The sequence below is a fragment of the Equus przewalskii genome, chromosome X, assembly GCF_037783145.1.
Source record: "Equus przewalskii isolate Varuska chromosome X, EquPr2, whole genome shotgun sequence".
Lineage (NCBI taxonomy): Eukaryota > Metazoa > Chordata > Mammalia > Perissodactyla > Equidae > Equus > Equus przewalskii.
This window is the reverse complement of record NC_091863.1, coordinates 18,981,653-19,001,515: the sequence shown is the minus strand read 5'-3', so window position 1 is coordinate 19,001,515 and position 19,863 is coordinate 18,981,653. Positions and strand designations below refer to the sequence as shown.

At 38.0% G+C, this 19,863-nt stretch overlaps 1 protein-coding gene across 10 annotated transcripts in view; it reads right to left on the bottom strand.

The window, feature by feature from the left end:
* Positions 1–59: 59 nt before the first annotated feature.
* Positions 60–19,863, bottom strand: part of ZFX (zinc finger protein X-linked) — a 53,082-nt gene continuing 33,278 nt past the window's right edge. For 6 of the 10 annotated variants that reach the window (XM_070605936.1, XM_070605934.1, XM_070605933.1 and 3 more), the window contains 5 exons: positions 7,924–8,073; positions 7,560–7,703; positions 7,044–7,196; positions 6,371–6,511; positions 60–5,663 (listed from right to left, as the gene is read on the bottom strand). In XM_070605936.1, the coding sequence (XP_070462037.1) occupies positions 4,480–5,663; positions 6,371–6,511; positions 7,044–7,196; positions 7,560–7,703; positions 7,924–8,073 (1,772 nt within the window). In that variant the 3' untranslated portion in view covers positions 60–4,479. Of the gene's footprint in view, positions 5,664–6,370; positions 6,512–7,043; positions 7,197–7,559; positions 7,704–7,923; positions 8,074–12,332; positions 12,525–19,863 lie in introns of those variants that run through there. The other 4 variants (XM_070605939.1, XM_070605940.1, XM_070605942.1 and 1 more) reach the window with 3 other exon arrangements.

Sequence of the window (19,863 nt, the reverse complement as noted above, 5' to 3'; positions counted from 1 at the left end):
TAAGCGCCCTCATTTGTGTGTGTGTGTGTGCCTTGTCTATAGCCAACACTCCACTAGGGTAACTTAAAACAAAATAGGAATTTATTTACAATAGCAAAGATGTCAAAAATAACAGGAGTAATATATAACAAATCCAAGAAGTATTTTATGAAAAAGGCAAACAATATATACACAAAAGATAAAACAAAATCCAAAAGGGCAAACTTAATTTTGACCTTATCTAAACAGCTGAAGAATGTGGCAAAATGGTTTCTCAGATACGAATTACTTAAGTAACGCTGGGCCAATTAATTACACATACACACGCACGCATACATACTTTTCAGCCCTTCTCTTTCACTTACTCAATCTTCCTCTGAATTCTATTTACCTTTGAGGAATGTAACTTAGGGGAGGCCATGCAAGATTTCGGAAGTACACGCTACTTACATGTGTACCAAAGGATATACTTACTGACTGGCAGGCTCCCACTTTCAAAGGGGTCAACTGAGGGTAGAGCCCCATTTCATCTTCACTGCTTATTTCTGGGGTTTTGTGTGTGTGTGTGATTTTCTTGTCTACCACACAAAATGTTGCACCAGTAATCTTTTAAGTTCCTCGAGTGCTCTAAAACAGTGTTTCCCAAATGTGAGCATGCACCAGAATCATTGGAGGACATGCTAAGGCACAGATCACTGGGTCCCACCCCCAGTTTCCGGATTCAGTGAGTCTGGGGCAGGGCTGAGAATCTGCATCTTCAACCAAGTCCCAGGTGATCGTGATGCTGCCGCTGCTGCCTAGCCACTTTGAAAGAAAGCCACTGCTCTCAAGCATCACCCCCCCTACGATTTAGACTGGTTAAGCTTTTCCTTACGTGAATCCTAGAATTTGTGAGAAATAAAGGAAGTTATTAATACTGAGATTCCCAGAGAACAGAGCAGTACATTATCTGACTGGTTAGGATCACAAACCGGTAAGATGTTATGTCAGGCATTATATTACAACTAAGTTTTTCATGCTATGGTTTTGTCTGATTTATGGCTCTGGACAGTGATGTTCACCATGTTCTCTTGACGGTTTACCTCAAGTTTTGATTATTTACTATTCCAAATTAGGCAAACACTTGTTCTGACATAGTTGAATTTAACTGCAGGATCTCATCTTTAAAAACCAAAGGTGGCTCAAACCCATCCTGTTATTCTCTTTTGACCCCTGATAACTTTACCTAACTTCTGATGTTTATCATGACACTGACTATTCTCTGGTATGTTAGTGCCCACTAAAGCCCTTCAAACTGGGCACAAAGGCGTAACTCCAGGGCAGGGCTTCTGCTGTGGAAGTGGGGACATCTCGCACTGATTAAACGTGCTGTAGATTGATACTGAAATGAACTTAAGTGCTCTCAAAAACCACTTTAGGCGTGGGAATTTTATCTCAGGGAAACTGGAGATGCTAATAAAACAAATCCTTTATGAAGATAAAAGAAAAAATAAATTTCAAGGACATGCTCATCAAAGGACTCACCAATCACCTCAACTTCTCTGAAATATTACTTGCAAATTCACAGGGCTGAAATATTATCAGTATTTGCATCCAAGTCACAAAATTCAAAGCAATCAAGCATTTTGCATTCCACTGCTGCATAAAAGGAATTAAGAAATGGGGAAATAAAAATACACTGCTTTTGATGTTTATTAGGTTTACAAAAACTGTACATTTTTTTCTTAAGAAAAAGCATTAACTTAGTACTGGTATCAAATAGACTAAACATTCATTAACAGGAAAATATTCTGATTTTTATTTTTGCACGTTATTCTCAAGTACACAATTACAATAATGTCACACATCCCTATATGATTTTCTTTTTATGTATTTTACTTTTTTTACAAAGTGTACAGAGGGAGGGACATACAATATTTAATAGGATATTTCTACAGAACAATAACTTATATTATGTCCTTGTAAAAATCTGTACCTCTTTAAAACATTTAACTGAAACATCCATTTTTTTAGCTTTGCTAATCAAAATTGTTTTAAGAATTAAAACTAGGTTGTAACTAATGTCAGTACATAACAGTGACTACAATTTCATTTTCTCTTTATACAGACAAATACATTTTATCATATTCACTTGACCAAACCCTTAAATACCTTTTAAAGGTTTCAATATTGTGCTTTAAAAAGAAAAGAACTGTGTATGATTCCAGACTATGTAAGAGAAATATAAAGTGTGTAAAGTGTTGTGTTCTTTATCTTTCAGTTTATTTAAAAAAATATAGTTAAATGACCAATTATTTATATTTTCTGTATTAATTTTACAAGACGTTTTAAAATTAATAAATTTCCACTTTCATTTAAGTGTATTACCTCATTTCTGGGAAAAATAAAAAGGAAGGGAGATTTTAAAGGTTCTCACAAAAAAACAGACAGAGCTTTCAAAGAATAGTACTGCAGGGCAATGAATCACGTAACTGTAAGTTACTTAAAAAAAAAGCCATGTTATGGGGGCCAAGAGGGCACAGGAGTTCCCACTGGGATAAATCGATGCCTTGGCTTTGACTGGCATTCAGGTTGGAGCCCATACCAGCCTAAAGCACTTGATTTAGAACTGGACTAAATCACCTAGCACTTCACAGGCTTGCCAAACATCAAATATTTAGATCTCTAACTCTATAAATATCAGTCTTCAATATAAGTATCAATGGCAAAAAGAAGGATGAAAGGTAAAAACCTAACAGCATGAAGAGGCTAGGGTACCATAATGAAGTGGCAAGGCAGCTAACAAGTAGAAAGGAAAGTCCTAAATCGCCCACAGTGTGCCAGATACTCATGTGCCGATAGCCAATTTAAGGGACCCCCAAAACTGTTTTCTGTTCTCCAAGATTCATCTTAACATAAATAAATTCTAAATAACAAGAGCTCGTTTTATGAATTTATGAGCCTGATTCAGAACTGTTTGTTAAAAAATGTCAACTCTCAAAGAAAAAACTGTGAAAAGACTTGGTGACATTCCAAATAAGGCCTCAGATTTTCCTCATGCACTTAAAACACACCTTTATCTTCTAATCAAAGCCAACATGAGTGTTTTTTAAAGTTTGCTAACTGTAACTAAGAAATAATAGAGCAGGCTGAACTTGCCAAGTGTGTCATAATTAGCACCCATTCTCTGGTACATGAAGCCATCGCTTCCTTAGTCCCCCTCACTTGGTGACACAGAGTTCCCTCATGGGCTTCTCAGAGAGAAGTGAGGGAGTTACGTCTGGATACTCACTAGCTTTTCAGAAAAATATAAAGGCATGGAGCTGAAGTTGTATGAAAACATCCTATCTAGAAACATCTTAACTTCTATTTTTCCATTACCAAAGATATTTAAAAGAAAATACCTTTATTCTTTAAAAATACTAGTGTCCTTATTTTCCTTCTAATTCTTCACCTGAGTAGTCTCTCTGAAGAGCATGACTTACAAAATGCTCTCTCATGCATCCCTGCATCTTTCATGTTATTGTAAATTTAATACTTTTCATTATAGATTTTAAACAACTACTACTTGGGGTTGTGTGTATAAATATGTAAATAAGCAATACACACAGATACATGTTATATATATGTGCATATATATAATTCAGGGTACATTTACATATATAAAGTTGCAAAAGATCCTATGAGCCACGAATTACCTCTAGGTGATTCCAAAATGCAGTCCTCAATAAGTCTCATTTGTAGTACACAACCATTCCAAGACAAGGCAGCACAGACAGAATAATCAAAATACAACAGGATCAAGCAAAATTTTTCAATAAAGTTTTCTAAAAGTTTGCTATGCTGACAAAAGATGTAAATACTCCAAAGAAAGCCCCCCAAAAAGTGTATTTTGTCTGCTCAACAAAATGAAAAGTAAACACGAACCCAGCCACTGCTCTTTACTCAGTGATGCCAGGGACGCAAAAGCTCAAATGGAAACTGTCATTGTCATGTGGTCTGAAAATGTAAGCAAGACGAGTAAATGATTTCCATGTTAGGATAATTAGACCTGACCGTAAAATCTCCCATTTATGTTAGTAGATGTCTCTGACAATTTTATTGTGAGAAATTTATGGGGGGGGAAAAATGAGTCAACACGAATACTTTTGTAGTTACCAATCTAAAGTTACCTTATGTTAAATGGTCTTAGAAGAGTACCATCAAGGTAAGCAAGGTAAATATTTAAATAAATATAAAACTTCTAAGATAGAAAAATTCCATATAGAATCAGGGATTACTTTATTAAAAGCAACTTGCTTGTTGCTGCTCTTCCCCATTTATTAAACAAACTGAATAGAATTCAGAACACACTATTGAACAAAATGTAAAAAAAAAAAAAAAGGTCAACTAGAAGCAATAATTCTATTTGTACACAGCATAAATCAATATACAGTATTGTATGTGAACGAGACTGGTTGGCTTTAAAATGAATTTTCTGTTTTAAGGCCAACATCTCTACAAATGTCTGCAGAAGTATTGTTAGGGCAGGCCAACTTCTTTATGATGTCGCATTATGTGCTGGTTCTTTTCTGAAGGCCTTCGGAACCCTTTCTTGCAGTACTCACAACGGTGAGGATAGTCTTTCGTATGAATGGAAATGACGTGCCGTTTAAAGCCTGAGGCATCTGTAGTGCTATACTCACAGTACTCACACTGATACACTTTCCGGCCACTGTGTGTCTTCATATGCTTTTTAAGCTCATTCTGTTGCCTAAATCCCTTTCGACATCTCTTACACCTAAACGGAAGATCTTTTGTGTGAACTGAGAGAATATGGCGACTTAGAACAAATGGATCTGCAATCTTAAAGTCACAATGTCTACACTGGTGCATTTTTTTACCCTTGTGGGCAGCCACATGTTTCTTGAGTTCCGAAGGCCTGTGAAAGCCTTTATCACACATGTCACACTTATGGGGGTAGTCCTTTGTGTGAACTGAAATTATGTGTCGTTTCAAATCACTTGAGTTCGAACTCTTGTGGTCGCAATGCAAACACTGGTGTGTTTTGCTTTCTTGGTGGATAAGAGCATGTTGCTGCACCTCTTTGGTATCTGAGAAAGTCAGAAGACAGATGTCACACTTGAATGGCATCTCTTTACTATGCTTAGTTTTTACATGCGTTTTCAAGTTAGAAGAGTCTGCAGACCTATATTCGCAGTACTGGCATTGGTACGGCTTCTCCCCAGTGTGGATTCGCATGTGCTTTTTGAGCTCTGACGGGTGCCGAAAACCTTTACCGCATTCTACGCAAATATGAGGGAAGTTCTTGCTGTGGACTGCCAAAAGGTGGCGATTCAATAACCCTTGTTCAGCTGTCTCATATTCACAGAATTTACACTTGTGCATTTTGTTGGCTCCTTTTTCCTTATGCACCATTTTGTGAGTAAACAAAGCCCCAGCATGAGAGAAATGCTTCCCACACTCATCACACTCGATGGCCTTCTCTGCCTTGCTGGTCAGCTTGTGGCTCTCCAGGTGGTTGTGTAAACTTATCTTCTTGTTGGTGGTGTAGTCACAGTCAGTACAGCGGTACTTCTTCTTGGTAAGGTGTTCAGGATGGTTTTTCATGTGCCTTTTCAAAAAACCTCTCGATTTAAACTTTTTCCCACAAATCATACAAGGATAGACAGTTAAGGGATGTCCATCAGGGCCAATAATTATTGCTAAGAAAGGAAAAGAAAGGAGCATGAGTGATCAAATCAAGTTCTGTTTTGGTTTCTTCAAGAATTTAAAGTGTGTGTTCTGGACATTACTGAGCAAGTACTCCTAAGTTAGGCTATTTGCTACTTAACATTCCTTTTACCATTTTTCAACATAAGAGAAATAGCAACCTCATCATAAAGAGAACTTCGTCTGGAAACTTTATTCATAGTTTTGTGATCACAATTTCTGCTTTGGTTATTCCAAAAACCATAATTTATGTCAATTTATAGTAAAGCTTAAATTTTAATATGCAAATCAGTATACAAGAATAGACAGGAATATGTCACATGAACTGAAATACTTGTCCTGCTGCTCTGTAAATTATGCCTGCTTTATGCTGACATAATCAGATTCTTAAATATATGATTTAGTTTAAAAAAGTTAATATTGCAACATATTTGAGGGATTTCTTTTCATTTCCACATAAAAATCACCTGAATTTTGAATTTTTTTCATCCATGTTTGATCCATTTCCTGTTTCTTTTTATCCAAGGAAATCATTCATGAATATCACTGAATTCTTAAAATTATATTTTCAAATTCAATACACAAAAGCTACACGTGGTCTAGCAGCTAAAATGCCATCCCAACACCTCTGTGGATACATACTAGAGTTTCATCTGAGAGCTCGAAAAGCACGCTGCGCTGTGGACTCGTGCGCCCTCACCTGTTTGGTACTGCCTGGAATCAGGTCTTCTCCTTTTCTTTGGTTTTTGTTTAGCCAGTCTGCCGAGCCCAGCAGACTCATCTATGTGCAAGAGGGCACTTGCAGTGCCATTCCGGTTTTCAATTCCATCAGAATTATTACCTAACAATGCGCATTAAAAAACAAAATTATACAGTATTATAAATTATAATGAATTAGGGATTGTTTACTAACTATAACAACGAAAAGTAAGCCATGATACTCATGAATGACAGAAATTCCCCATTCTAGGTAATGGGTTTATGACATTTATTATAGCATGACTGTAGGAAATGCCTAGCTTCCAAATCTAAAAAACACATGTCAGCGTTTTGCCCCATGGACTCCCTTGTTGTTTCCCAAAATTGTAAAGTCCTGGGCCAGATATAATCAAGATGAAAAGTTTCAGCTTGAAAGCCTGTGTACTTCTTGCAGTACTTCCTTCTACGTAATAAACACATGAAGGAAATTCCTGTTAAAAATAAAGACAAAAAGTAGACTTTATAATCTTCCTCTACTCTTGTTCAAATCAAATAACCCTTCCAGGGTTACTGGTATTTCAGATTTCTTAAACCTAAGACCACAGAAACTGTTTTCCTATCATGAATTCATGATCAAGAACCAACTCAATCCTAAGAGCTGCTCTGTGACTCACCGTAAGCGGCTGCCCATGCTATTGGCATGAAGGTCTTGATTTCATTGTCATCGATTTGCTGTTCATGCACGGCAGCAGCTGCTGCTGCTGCAGCAGCATCCTCCTCTCCTACAATCACTTCCATATAAACTTCATCAGCAATCTCAGCAACGTCTAGGTAGAAAATTACATAAATTTTTGTGACTAGGTTTACAGAGATCACAGGAAAGATATTTTCATTTGAATTCAGTTAATAAACAAGTAGAAAGAAGGTTCAAATATTATATACCTAGAACACAGCTTTCACGCAGTAAGCGTTCAATAAATATTTGTTGAATGAATCATTTCTTGGCTTTCACCATAATTTGTTTCTAAAACAACATTCTAAGTATACATAACGGGTCACTGGGAATATCCCAGCATAATCATCTCTACAATAACGCTACTTGTTTCCCTCAAATACTGGCCATATTAAAAAAAAAAAAAAAAAGCTACAGGAACATAAAATTTTCTCCCACAAAAAGGCCACCTACTTACTTAAATCTTCATCTTCTTGCTGAGAGTCGTTGACAGTCATATAAACCATCTTTTCCCTTGGCACACGAATACTGCTATTCTGATCAAGTAGTTCAACTCCATGATCATTCTCAGGCTCACTCTCCACAATGTCTACGGTGCCGCCTATCAGAGAAGATGACATATCCAAGGATTTATGTAAAAATTTCATTTCCAACTGTTTCACTTATTACATCTCACATACTTTTCTATTGCTACATTGGAATCCTTGTTTAAAAGTTATCTTCAGAAAAGATTTCAAATGTTCTCAATTTAAACCACCCAAAAGTAATCAGGTTGAAGTGCTTGGATCAGGATGTATAACATACCGAAGGTTTCCTCTTACCTAAGTCATCTTCTCCAGGGTCAGCTTTAAAAATGTACACCTTGATGACTTCAGGGCAAGTGCCATCTACTTTACAAGGATCGATTTCCGACTCTGCATCCATGGTCATTCCAGAGGAACCGTCGTGTTCTATTTTACCAGCATCATCCACTAAAAAGGCAGGAAACACATTACAAATAATAATAGCAGATACTTAAATAAATGTTACCATTTTCAAAAGCCCTTTTTACAAATATCATCTCTAACTTGATTCACATAAAATTGGATGATTTTGCCTAGACAAGCAGACATGCAGGGTATGGTGGGAAATATGGCTGACTGCTAAGCCAAAGTCAGGTCACAGAAGGCCTTGTGCAACCAGGCAGAGGGGCTCAGAGACTTGATCCTGGTAGGCTGGAGGTTTCTCAATCTGGTCAGGTATCAAAAATCTCTTAGGGAATCTAAAAACACAGGCCCCAACCCACCAGTACTAGAGAATCAGAATCTGCAGGGCTGGGATCTGATAATACAGACAGATTTAGAGGTACCTTGCCCAAGGATCCTGATCAGAGTTTTGAGAACCTCTGTTGGAGGTGCTGGGAGACTTTTAAGCAGAGCAGTGACAAGCTCAGATGGTCATTTTTGCTACACCATGCTGGCAATAATGCAGCATGAACACAAGTCAAGGAGGAATGTCTGTACTGACCGTAGTAACCTGGAAGTCACTGATGTTCCCAGTGAAAAGCAGTTGTAGTGAAGGCTGTATGGGGTCAGATTAAGGTGGGTTGAGGATTTAATGGAAGCTGTGAATTTCTTCAATCTAATTTTAAGATGGAGAACAAAGGGGCAGTAACTAGAATGGGTTGTAGGGTCAAGGAGTTTTCTGTTTAATTGATAAAAATACTCACGCAAGCTCAGTCTGTGAGAGAAAATAGAAAGTGCAAGGCTGAAGCCAAAGAACATGGTGAAATTTCTGGATCAAGATGTCAGAAGAAAAGGGGGAAGACAAAAGTAGGCACAACGCTGAAGGAATTTTCCTTCAGTAGGAGAAATACACTATTCTTCTGAGACTTGAGGGGGTAAACATGGATGAGAATGAAGCTACACTGTGTTTAGGGAAGGGGAGAAGGCTGTAATGCAGAACATCGGAGGAGTTCATGGCTGGTGGCTCCAGCCGGGGCTATGAAATAGGAGGCAAGGGCTTTGGTTACCAGTGAGAGAATGGCAGACTGGGCTAAGAGCTTGAGATGCTAGAAAAAATGAGCTGAAGTAAGACAAGCTTAACAAAATGAAGGTTCCAAGAGATCAGCTGGTTAAACTCTTCGTAGTTTACAAAAAGAGAGGTTCCCTGAACCCTGAACATAACTACCCAAATTCAAGTATCTTGACTATGCTTTATAAAAATGGTTTGTAGGGGGAAAGAATTGGCACTATATCCTTATTTCTGGCCTGATTTGTACTTATGCTTTTCAAAGCTAAATATTTCTATGACATACTCAGCTGACTACGCCAATGTTATTTTCTTAAAGGTGGGTTTTGAATTTCAAACTGAGGTCGTATGAGAAGGACGAAGATCTCACCAAACTAGCAAGAGAGTGCTGAATAAATCTGCTACATTAACTCATCTCTGAACAGTTTGATATTGTTGATGAAACATGGCCTCTTTTGGCAAGCTTTGTCAAAACTGATTCTAACAGGTACTGGAAAATCAAATGTCCTTGTGTTTACAGAGAAAAAGGTCAGGGTAACTGTTTTTGCGTACGTTAGTATGTCAGTACTCATTAAGATAAAACCTTTGATGACTAGAAAATCTAATCATTTTAGAGCTTGCAAAATGTCACGTATTTACCTGTAACTTGGAGTACAAGATCTTTCTGTTTGCTTTCATAAATGTGAGGGGAAACACGTTTCAAATATACAGGCTTACCAGAGGCGAGCAAAGGTATTCCACTGTTAAACAAAAGTAGAATTCACCTTCAGATTTTCACCTTGAGAATTTGCCTCACTAACTCAACCTATGAAATTAGTCCGAATATGAAATAGTACAGAAGAGATTTAAGAAAAAAAAGCCACTGTGATGTTCCCGTTAAGGACTCAAAATTTCACTGATTTTAAAGCTACCATTAAAAATGAATGTCTAAAAACAAAGAAGGCTTCAATAAAACTGAGTCATCATATGTATGATGTCTGCATAAATGCCTTTTTCTGATGTAATGAAGGACTAGAGCTTTCGAATAAGGCCTTTCCAAAATAGAAGAGCATAATTTCTGGAAATTAAGACTACTTCTAATAATAACTACCATTTGCATGGCATTTTGCAATTTCCTTAGCATTTCTATGCACTTTTATTTCATTTGAGTCTCACCTTTTCCAGATAAAGAAATAAAGGCTCTGAGATGGTATGTGACTTGCCCAAAGTCAGTGAACTACTAAATGAGGGGTGGGAGAGTGAGGAGATGCCTGTATTTAGAACCCAGACCTTTATTTTCATCTTCTGATTTTTTTTAAGAAATGTATGCTCACTGTATAAAATTTAGTATTTTTTTTTAAATCACTAATAGTTCCACCAACCAGAGATTCCATCATTATGTTAGTAAATTTCCTTCCCAGTTTATGTGGTTTTTCTAAATAAAATTGGCATCAGTTTCCTCAAGCCATATATAATAATAATCTGTACATCTCATTCAGCATTTTAAATTTCAAAACTGAAGAAAAATTTGACTTATCAACGATCTCATTAGTAATAGCAAAATATAGGTGTACTTTATCCTGCTTCAAGGGAGCTTCAGTAAAACCCCATGAAGACTGAAAACCAGGGGATGGTTATCTGCAATGCTAATAAATACTATCGTGTCGAAAAACATAGTTCATTAAGATTTCAGAAAGCCCAGTAGTTCCTGAAAAAGAAAAATTACTGGGGGCAGTGGTGCCACCACTACAAGGGTCTGTTAAAAGAATGCTGATCTAACATTTCACGGAGAACCCATATAATAAGGAATGATGGTGGTTGTGATAGATAATGATAACAACAAACATTTACTGACCACATACCATACGCCAAGCATGATGCTAAGCCCTTAAAATGTACCGTTTACTCCTCACAACAACCTTATGAAATAAGTAATATTGTTTTGTTATTCTCACCTCTCTAAGCTTCTAGACAAAGTTCATTATAATTTTTGCCAAAATAGAAAAATATATGGTATTGGATTGCAGTGGAAATGAATTTGTCTAAATTAACATCATAAAGAGAGACATCTTTACCATTTGATCTCTCTCCCCAGGTTTCCCACCAAACACCCCTCCACGATGCCCTCAGTTAGCTTTCCTAAAACAAAGATCCAGTCACCTTAATCTCTAGCACAGAATGGTGCCCCATTTCCTACCCAGTAAAATACACATTTCACAGTATAGCAACCAACCTCTGACCAAACTGCCTTCTCCCTTCAGTCTTGTCTCCCCCAGCAGCCCCCAGACTACGCCATGTGCCCTGAACTTAAACATGTTTTTATTTCCATTCTTTTATGCTTTTTCAACTTTGCTTTAAATACATATATATTGCTTGTTGCAGAAATTATACAGATTTGTTAAGTATTTTTAAAGTATAAAAAAGAAATTAAAATATGCTCAAAATCCTACCACCTGGAAGCATCAGTAGAATTTACAGATAATTATTCAGACATTTCTCTAGGCATATTTATAAATAAAAGGACGGAAGAAAGAATGAACAGAGTTTTTTTTAATGAAAATTAGATATTATAGCATGCTTTTAAACAAAAATGGTTACATTAGAATTTACTTGAACTCAACAAAAAAACAACTTTCATCCCAGAGTCACTCTCATTCCCTGGCCCTAGCCCTCTTTTCATTTCATCATACTGGCCTGGCAGAACCACAAACTTGGCTTAAATGCAATTTTCCGCTTCGCCTCTGCACCAGCACCTATACAGCTAAATCAGGTTGGAAACACACATACCCACCCCCGCTGACTGTTTCACTTTAAATTCATGACCCCGAACCTGAAGTGGGCCTTTTCTGCTACTTTCCCGCTCTCCTATTTTCCACATTCTCCTCTCTCCTCAAATCTCTAATATCACCTTCCCATCCTCGTTCTCAGGTGATCTCACTTCTTACTTCACTGAGAACAACTGAAACAATCAGATAAGAGATGATCCACTGACTACCACACCTACTCACTTACCAGCAACTAAACCTGGCCTGTTACCATAGACAAAACATCTGTGTTCCTAGCTAAAGCCTGCCCCTTCTTTAGTGTTCCAGCACCTCGCCTCTCTCTCCCCCCACACCTCTACTGGATCATTTTCATAAGCATACAAACAAGCTATTCTCTGCCCCCTTTAAAACAAAAACTCTTGATCCCATTTCTCCACCACCTCCAATTCTTGTCATTCCATATCCCCTAAACTCACTTCAAGAAGGCCCGTGACTTCACCAAACTGTTCAACAAGGTCGCCCATTCTCAGCACTCATTTGACTTACCCCGCAGCAGCACTCTCTGTGATTCACTTTCCTCACTTGGCTTCCCGGCCCCAAGCTCTCAGGTTCCTCCTCCCTCACTGGCCACACCTCCCAGTCCTTGGAGGAGTCTCCTCCTCTCTCTCAATGTTGCAAACCGCAGGGCTTAGTCCTTGGGCTGGGTTTATCTACAATCACTCCTTCGGTGATCTCACTCTGTCCTACAGCTTAAATTTCATTTATATGCTAACAACTCTCAATTTCGCACTGCCATTCTAGTCCTGTTTCCTGAACTCAGATTTGTACTTGTCTTTGATGTCTATCAGACATCGCAAAATTAAGTGTCTGCTCAAATGTCATCTTCTCAGCAAACTCTGACTACGTTTGCAACTCAAAATTTTCTTTATATTCCCTCTTTTTTCCTCCCCAAGCACATATCACTTACACTACATCACTTATTTATGTCTGGGTACCTCTGCTAGAATATAATCTCCACGAGGGAAAGACACTGTCATCCATTTTGTTCACTGATGTATCCCAAGTGCCTATGATACTGCCTGACACAAGGTCAGCATGCAACATTCATTTGTTAAATATACGAATGCTGATCTTAAAGTAAACGTTTAGTCATTAGTTCTTAACCCTCTAAAGATAGAAAAAATTAATATTATAAAAACAATGTCATCTTTTGCTTATAATATGAATCAATTTTAAAGCTAGTATCTACTGTCACCCTACTAGGAAAGATGTACAAATTAACATATTTATACACCTCTCCTTCCCAAACATTTTATAGTTAGTTTTATATTAAGTGAATTCAATACTCACTACCAATCCTTTTACCACAGTTTCTCCATTCTAGAGTTCTTTCTATTGATTGATCCTTTGGTTTGACAGATTCATTACCAAACAGGGCTGTCAAGAAGGGTTAAAAGGGTGCTACAGTCTCTGAGTTCCTGAATACCTGAAAATGTTAGTCCATGACCCTTACTTGAAGAACAAATTGTCTAGGTATAAAATTCTTGGGTTATATTTTCTCAAAACTTCGTAGACACTGTTCCACTGTCTTCTAGCACTGAGTATTTCTGTGCGGATGTCCCTATAATTCTTTATCCTTAAAGTTCATTAAACATCACTATGATTTTAATAGTGATGGTGGAATAATGGTGGTTTTATCATTTTGTCAATCTCTTGAAACAAGAAAGATTCAATCGCTATTTCAGGAAAATTTCTTGCATTACAAATGTTTCTCTAGGGGGCTGGCCCAATGGCATAGTGGTCAAGCTCACGCACTCTGCTTTGGCGGCCTGGGGTTCATGGGTTTGGATCCCGAGTGTAGGCCTACATACCGCTCATCAAGCCATGCTGTGGCAGCACCCCACATACAAAGAAGAAAAAAATAGAGGAAGATTGGCACAGATGTTTAGCTCAGTGACAATCTTCCTCACCAAAAAAATTAATAAGTAAATATTTTTATAGTTCATTGGTTATTCCTTTCTTCAGGAATTATACTTATGTGTTTGTCTCCTTTACCTGTCTCCCATGTCTATCCATCTCCATTATCACTTTTGTATCTTTACTTTTTTTTATCATTTCATTTTTGTGATTTCCTAAAGCCCAGTCCTTCTGCCCCCAGTTATATACTGAGGCATATTTATTCTTACAGTTGCTTCTATAGTAGCTTTTATCTTGATCATATTTTTATTTTTCTCTTCAGCTTCTTTCTGAATTCTGTCAGTTTACTTTCTATTTGCCTCTAATGTCTTATAACATATCCTTTGAACCTCTGTATCTCTTCTTTGATTTTTAAAAAAGAGAACATTGGGGCCGGCCCTGTGGCTGAGTGGTTAAGTTTGTGCGTTCTGCTTTGGTGGCCCAGGGTTTCGCCGGTTTGGGTCCTGGGCGCAGATATGGCACCACTCATCAAGCCATGCTGAGGTGGCATCCCACATGCCACTACTAGAAGGACCCACAACTAAAAAAATATACAACTATGTACTGGGGGCTTCGGGAAGAAAAAGGAAAATAAAAAATCTTTAAAAAAGAGAACATGATGTTTGCAATTTTGCTGAGCCTATAGGCCAGTGCTAACCAATAAAACTTTCTGTGATGATGGAAATGGTCTATATCTGCACTAGCCACATGTGACTACTGAGCACTTGAAACGTAGCTGGTGCATCTTAGGAACTAGACAAATCTTATTTACTTTTAATTCATTTAAACTCTAATTAGCCACATGCGGCTAATGACTACTCTATTGGAACACACAAGTTTAGACAATTGTTGGAATAAACTCTTGCTCTGTTTAAGAAATTCTTCTTGCAATATATTAAATAAAATTCAGAGAGCTGAAGAAAATGAATCTTCAGATTCAAAGCGCTCACCATGCATGAAAACACAACACATGAAAAAAGACCCACACTTAACTAAGCACAACCTTATGATATTTCAGACCACTAGGGATAAAGAGAAGATCTTTAAAGCTTTTGAAAGAAAAAGAAACACCCACAAAGGAATTAAAATCAAAATGGCATCAGGCTCCTAAACTGTAACACTGAATGCTGGATGATGATAAAACATGCCAACACAAATTCTCAGGGAAAATTCATTTCAACCTACAATTCTGTTGTTAAACCAAATTATCAATCAAGTTTAAGGGCAGAATAAAAATATTTTTAGTATACAAATCTATACTCCTTAGGAAGTTATTTCAATATGTAGGCCCATAAAATAAGGGAGTAAATTAAGAAAGTCACGCAAGGATCCAGAAAACAGTGAATTAATCTCATGAAATGAGAGAAGGAAAATTTCAGAAAGATGTCTGTATTACAGTAAGCCTAGAAAGCAACTACTCCAGAACGGATCAGGATAGGAAGCTTCAAGAGGCGAGTCACCAGGAAAAGGAGCGCTCACAGAAAAACCTAATTGGACAGAGAAGTCAGTCAAACTTGAGGATATGTTTCTTAGACGGCATAAACAATTAAGGAAAACCTGCACTATGAGGATAGAATCAGTCTCAAAGACAAAGTTTAAAGATTTTTTTTTTCCTTTTTCTCCCCAAAGCCCCCCGGTACATAGTTGTGTATTCTTAGTTGTGGGTCCTTCTAGTTGTGGCATGTGGGACGCCGCCTCAGCAGGGACTGATGAGCGGTGCCATGTCTGCGCCCAGGATCCGAACAGGTGAAACCCTGGGCCACCGAAGTGGAGCGCGTGAACTTAACCACTCGGCCACGGGTCTGGCTCCTCAAAGTTTAATTAAACTTGAAATCTATAAACCTATGACCAGTACCCACAAGGATTGAGTCCCTAAATCCCAGCCTTCCCAGACCCGGAAGCTACCTGATAGATCTTGAAACAGATTAATTGGAAAGAAAAATAAAGACGATTTTACTTCCTAAATAAGTTACTTCAAGGGACAGTCTGAATATGCAAATCTTTTCTAAAGTGAGTGTTAGGATTGAGGGCAGGGAGGGAAACCAGTCCTTTTCCTAAGACCATACCTCAGTATTGCTGTCAGAGAGAATTCAGTTCTCTGAACCAAGAGCCTGTTCTAACTTACTCCGGCAAGTTCAAAAGTCTCACTACCTAATCACTTCAATCTTTTTTAACCTCTAAACCCAAAATCCAACCAAAAGAAAAACTGCAGGATAAAAACTTGATAGTATTCAACATCCTAAGGGTTCCTGTGTAGGCGGGTGGCTATTTAATAGTGATGATACACCATGGACGGATAGTTCCTCCTAAAAGGACACCTGGGCTCATGAGAAATTGTTACGTTGCAGACACTGTAAGCGGTTTCCCTATATTTTACCATGAAATCAACGACAACAATCCCACGACTTAGGTGTTTTGTTTCCTCTTTGTAGATGTGAAACCAGAGCACCTAAAAGACTCAGTAAGCTGCAGGAAGCATTCTGCTCATGCAGCAAATGTTCCAGCAGATAAAGAGACTTAAAATTTCACGTTTAGACCTCCCTCTCTTACCTTCCTCTTCAGGAACCCTCTTTTCTGGGGTTAAAATTCCATCTTATTTTTACCATATAGCCTATAAAAGATTTCAAAGAACTGGTTATAATCTGATTTCCTTTAATCCCTGAAACTTTCTTGAAGAAGTTAAAAAAATTGTTGAAATTAGCTTCATTCTGTAGACAGGGAATTAAAGGATCAGAGCCATTCAAGTGCCTGTCCTAAGTTACAGTGATCTCTGGCATGTCAGAGATATAATTAACAAAAAGCATTTGCCGAATTGCACTGAATTGGTCTAAAACATAGTTAACTAAACCTAGTTAACCAAGAACTGATTTCTTAATACTATAAATGCAGGGGAAAAGGAAAGGAGTGACTATCTTTACTCAAGAATTCCCTGATGGGACAGATAATAGGAAGGTCTTAAGTGAAGCTAGTCCAGAGTTAGTCTTGCTAGCCCAGTGGATGCCACCAACAGAAAGACTGTGTGGACAATAACAATGGCTAGCAGTTACTGACGGGCATGTTCTGTGATGGATACCTGGTGCACATGATCTCTACTTCTCACAACCATGCTGCAGGTAGTATTACTGCCATTTCACAAATAAGGGAACCAAGGCCAAAGAGAAGTCAATAACTTGCTCAAATTCGTACAGCTAGTGAGCAGGCGGGCTGGTATCCAAATGGAAGGCTGGCTGACTCTAAGCTGCAGGTGCTGTTTCCACAAACCGTGTTGCTTCTCTAAGACCCCGAAAGGAGAGGCATGTACTCTTTCTCCCTCTTTCCTCCTCTCTCTTTCCCCTCCCCCACTCCCATTATCCCACAAAGTAATCACAGATCTGTGCAAAGGACAAGCTGTCCGACGATTCTGTCTAGGTCTCAAGCAGATAAACAGTAACTATGAGTCATAAGGCCAATCTGAAGCTCCAGTTACTTCTAAGGCTTTCAAGATTTAAGACCTTTTAGCCAGTCTTTGTTGTGGTGGGGGCAGGGGAGGACTACAACATCTTTGCCTTATTTGAGCACTTTATTCTTGGCATAAATCTGATATCCAGATTGAACATTAAATGAAAAGTCTTAATTCTTTTAGTGTTGATTTCTAAATAAATCTCAGAGTACCTACAATAAAGACACAAGAATTTTAGATGGATTAACAGAAACCTTTTTGAATTTTATCAGTACAAGCTTAAAGTTTGATCAACATATCTCTAAAATATTCTTAGTTCAGTAAATAAGACTTTTCTCATTTCAGAAATAGTCCCATGTAGACACGCATTTTTAAAATTCTAAAATGTTATTCTTTGGTTTACCAAATGGTTTAAGAAACAAAACTGATAAAGCACATATATAAAAATAATGGTAAGATACATACACATCCAACAATCAGCCCACAGAACAAAGAAATAAACAAATATTTTACCATGTCTCCTGTGCTAATAGCCCCTAGAATCAATAGATAAATCATCAGATTGTATGGATCCTCAGAGTTTTTGCATTAAACACAGGGGTTTGGATTTATATATTCATTCATTCCCTGAACCACTTTTTATTGGATGTCTACTATGACCAAAGTTGTGCTTAATTAGGAACTAATATCAGACCAACCGGCCAAAACGTGTAAACTAGAAGGCAAGGGCCACCAGGCTCCATGTCCGCAGGGGTGCCATTTACACGGTAGCTGTACAGTGGACAGCTATGTGCAGCAACCCTGTAGACAGATCTTCAGCACATCTAAATGTGCTCTTCCTCTAATAATGGTTTTGCCATCTGCCAGGCTGCACAAGCCAGAAACCAGGCAGGGAGCTTCAAACTCTCCCTCTTCCTCAAACCTAAATTTAATCCAAGTTCTACTTCTTAAACATGTCATGAAGCAGTATCGGCCAAACTCTACTGATAGAACCTTATTTCAAACCATCATCATCTGTTTCTTACCTGGACTACTACAACAACCTCCCATAGTGGACTTTTTGTTTCTGATTTTCTTCTTACCTTATGCGCTCTCAACACTGCCATTAAGATTACCTTTCTAAACTATAAATCTAAGTATGTTGTTATTAATCTGCATACAACCTTTAACAGCTCTCCACATCAAAAAGACAAAGAGGCTTCTTAGTGTATTCAAGGGCCTTTATGATTTGGGCCCTGCCTATTTCGCCACTCTTATTTCTCACCATTTCTTCCGTTCTCCTGACCAAAGACATTACTTGCACACCAAAGAAAAAGTCTCTGAACACTCAAAGATCTTTCACATCTCCCTGCCTTTAAACATACTCTCCTCTCTGCCATTCCTCCCTCTTCAGCCACACAGTGAAACTTTTATTCGTCCTTCAAATTGAGTTCACCCCAAATTATTTTTTTTAAAGATGTGATAATGGCATTATTGTTTCATTTTTCTAAAAATCCCTGTCTGGGGGCTGGTCCCGTGGCCGAGTGGTTAAGTTCACACACTCTGCTTTGGCGGCCCAGGGTTTCGCTGGTTCAGATCCTGGGTGCGGACATAGCACTGCTCATCAGGCCATGCTGAGGTGGCGTCCCACACAGCACAACCAGAGGCACTCACAACTAGAATATACAACTATGTACTGGGGGGCTTTGGGGAGAAGAGGGAAAAAAAAGATTGGCAATGGATGTTATCTCAGGTGCCAATCTTAAAAAAAAAAAATCCTTGTCTTTGAGAACTATATACTGAAATACTTATGAACAAAATGATACGTGGAATTTGCTTCCAAACCATACAGGAGGGAGGGAAATGGATAGGAGTAGAGATGAAATAAATTGAGTCATATCTTCAACGAAGCTTCCACAGAACTTTGGTTTATAACGCTTTCATAGCATTTAGCTCACTCAAGTGTACCCAAAATTTCCCACCATTTCCTCCCTTAGTGCTTCCAAAATACTTTGTGTAGCCAGTTATATATCTTTTCACACTCAACTGTAATTACCTGTTTCTGTTTGTCTTCTCTCCAGGACTGTGAACTCTAAAAAGTCAGATACTTTCACTGATTAACAGCTAGTAAGGTTCCTAGATTATCGCGGCTGATCAATAAATGTTTTTGAATGAAGACAGAAGAAGAGGAAACATGGGCAAGAGTAGAAATAATAGTTTATATATGACTCCTTTTCCTCATGTAAACAAATTTGAAAGAAAATAACATTTTTTAGGTAGAAAAACAATGGCATAGGGCTTGGAAACTGTCTGGGGGCCTTCTGCTATAACAAGTTAACTAAGAAAATATTTAAGCGCCCCCCCCCCATTATTTCCTAACATTGTTGAAATTGGGCATTCAATAATATTGTAAATTTTAGTAATCACTGGAATTCTTTACCTCCTCCATCCACCAATAAGCACTACTTATCCCAAACTTTATTGCTTTGTAGTATTAACTTTATACACACATACACAGACACACACACACACACACACACAAAGAAAGGCAATATGAGAGCGGACACTTTGGAATAAAATACACTTGATTTCAAATCTTCGCCCTAATGCTAGGTGGCTATGTTACCTTGGAC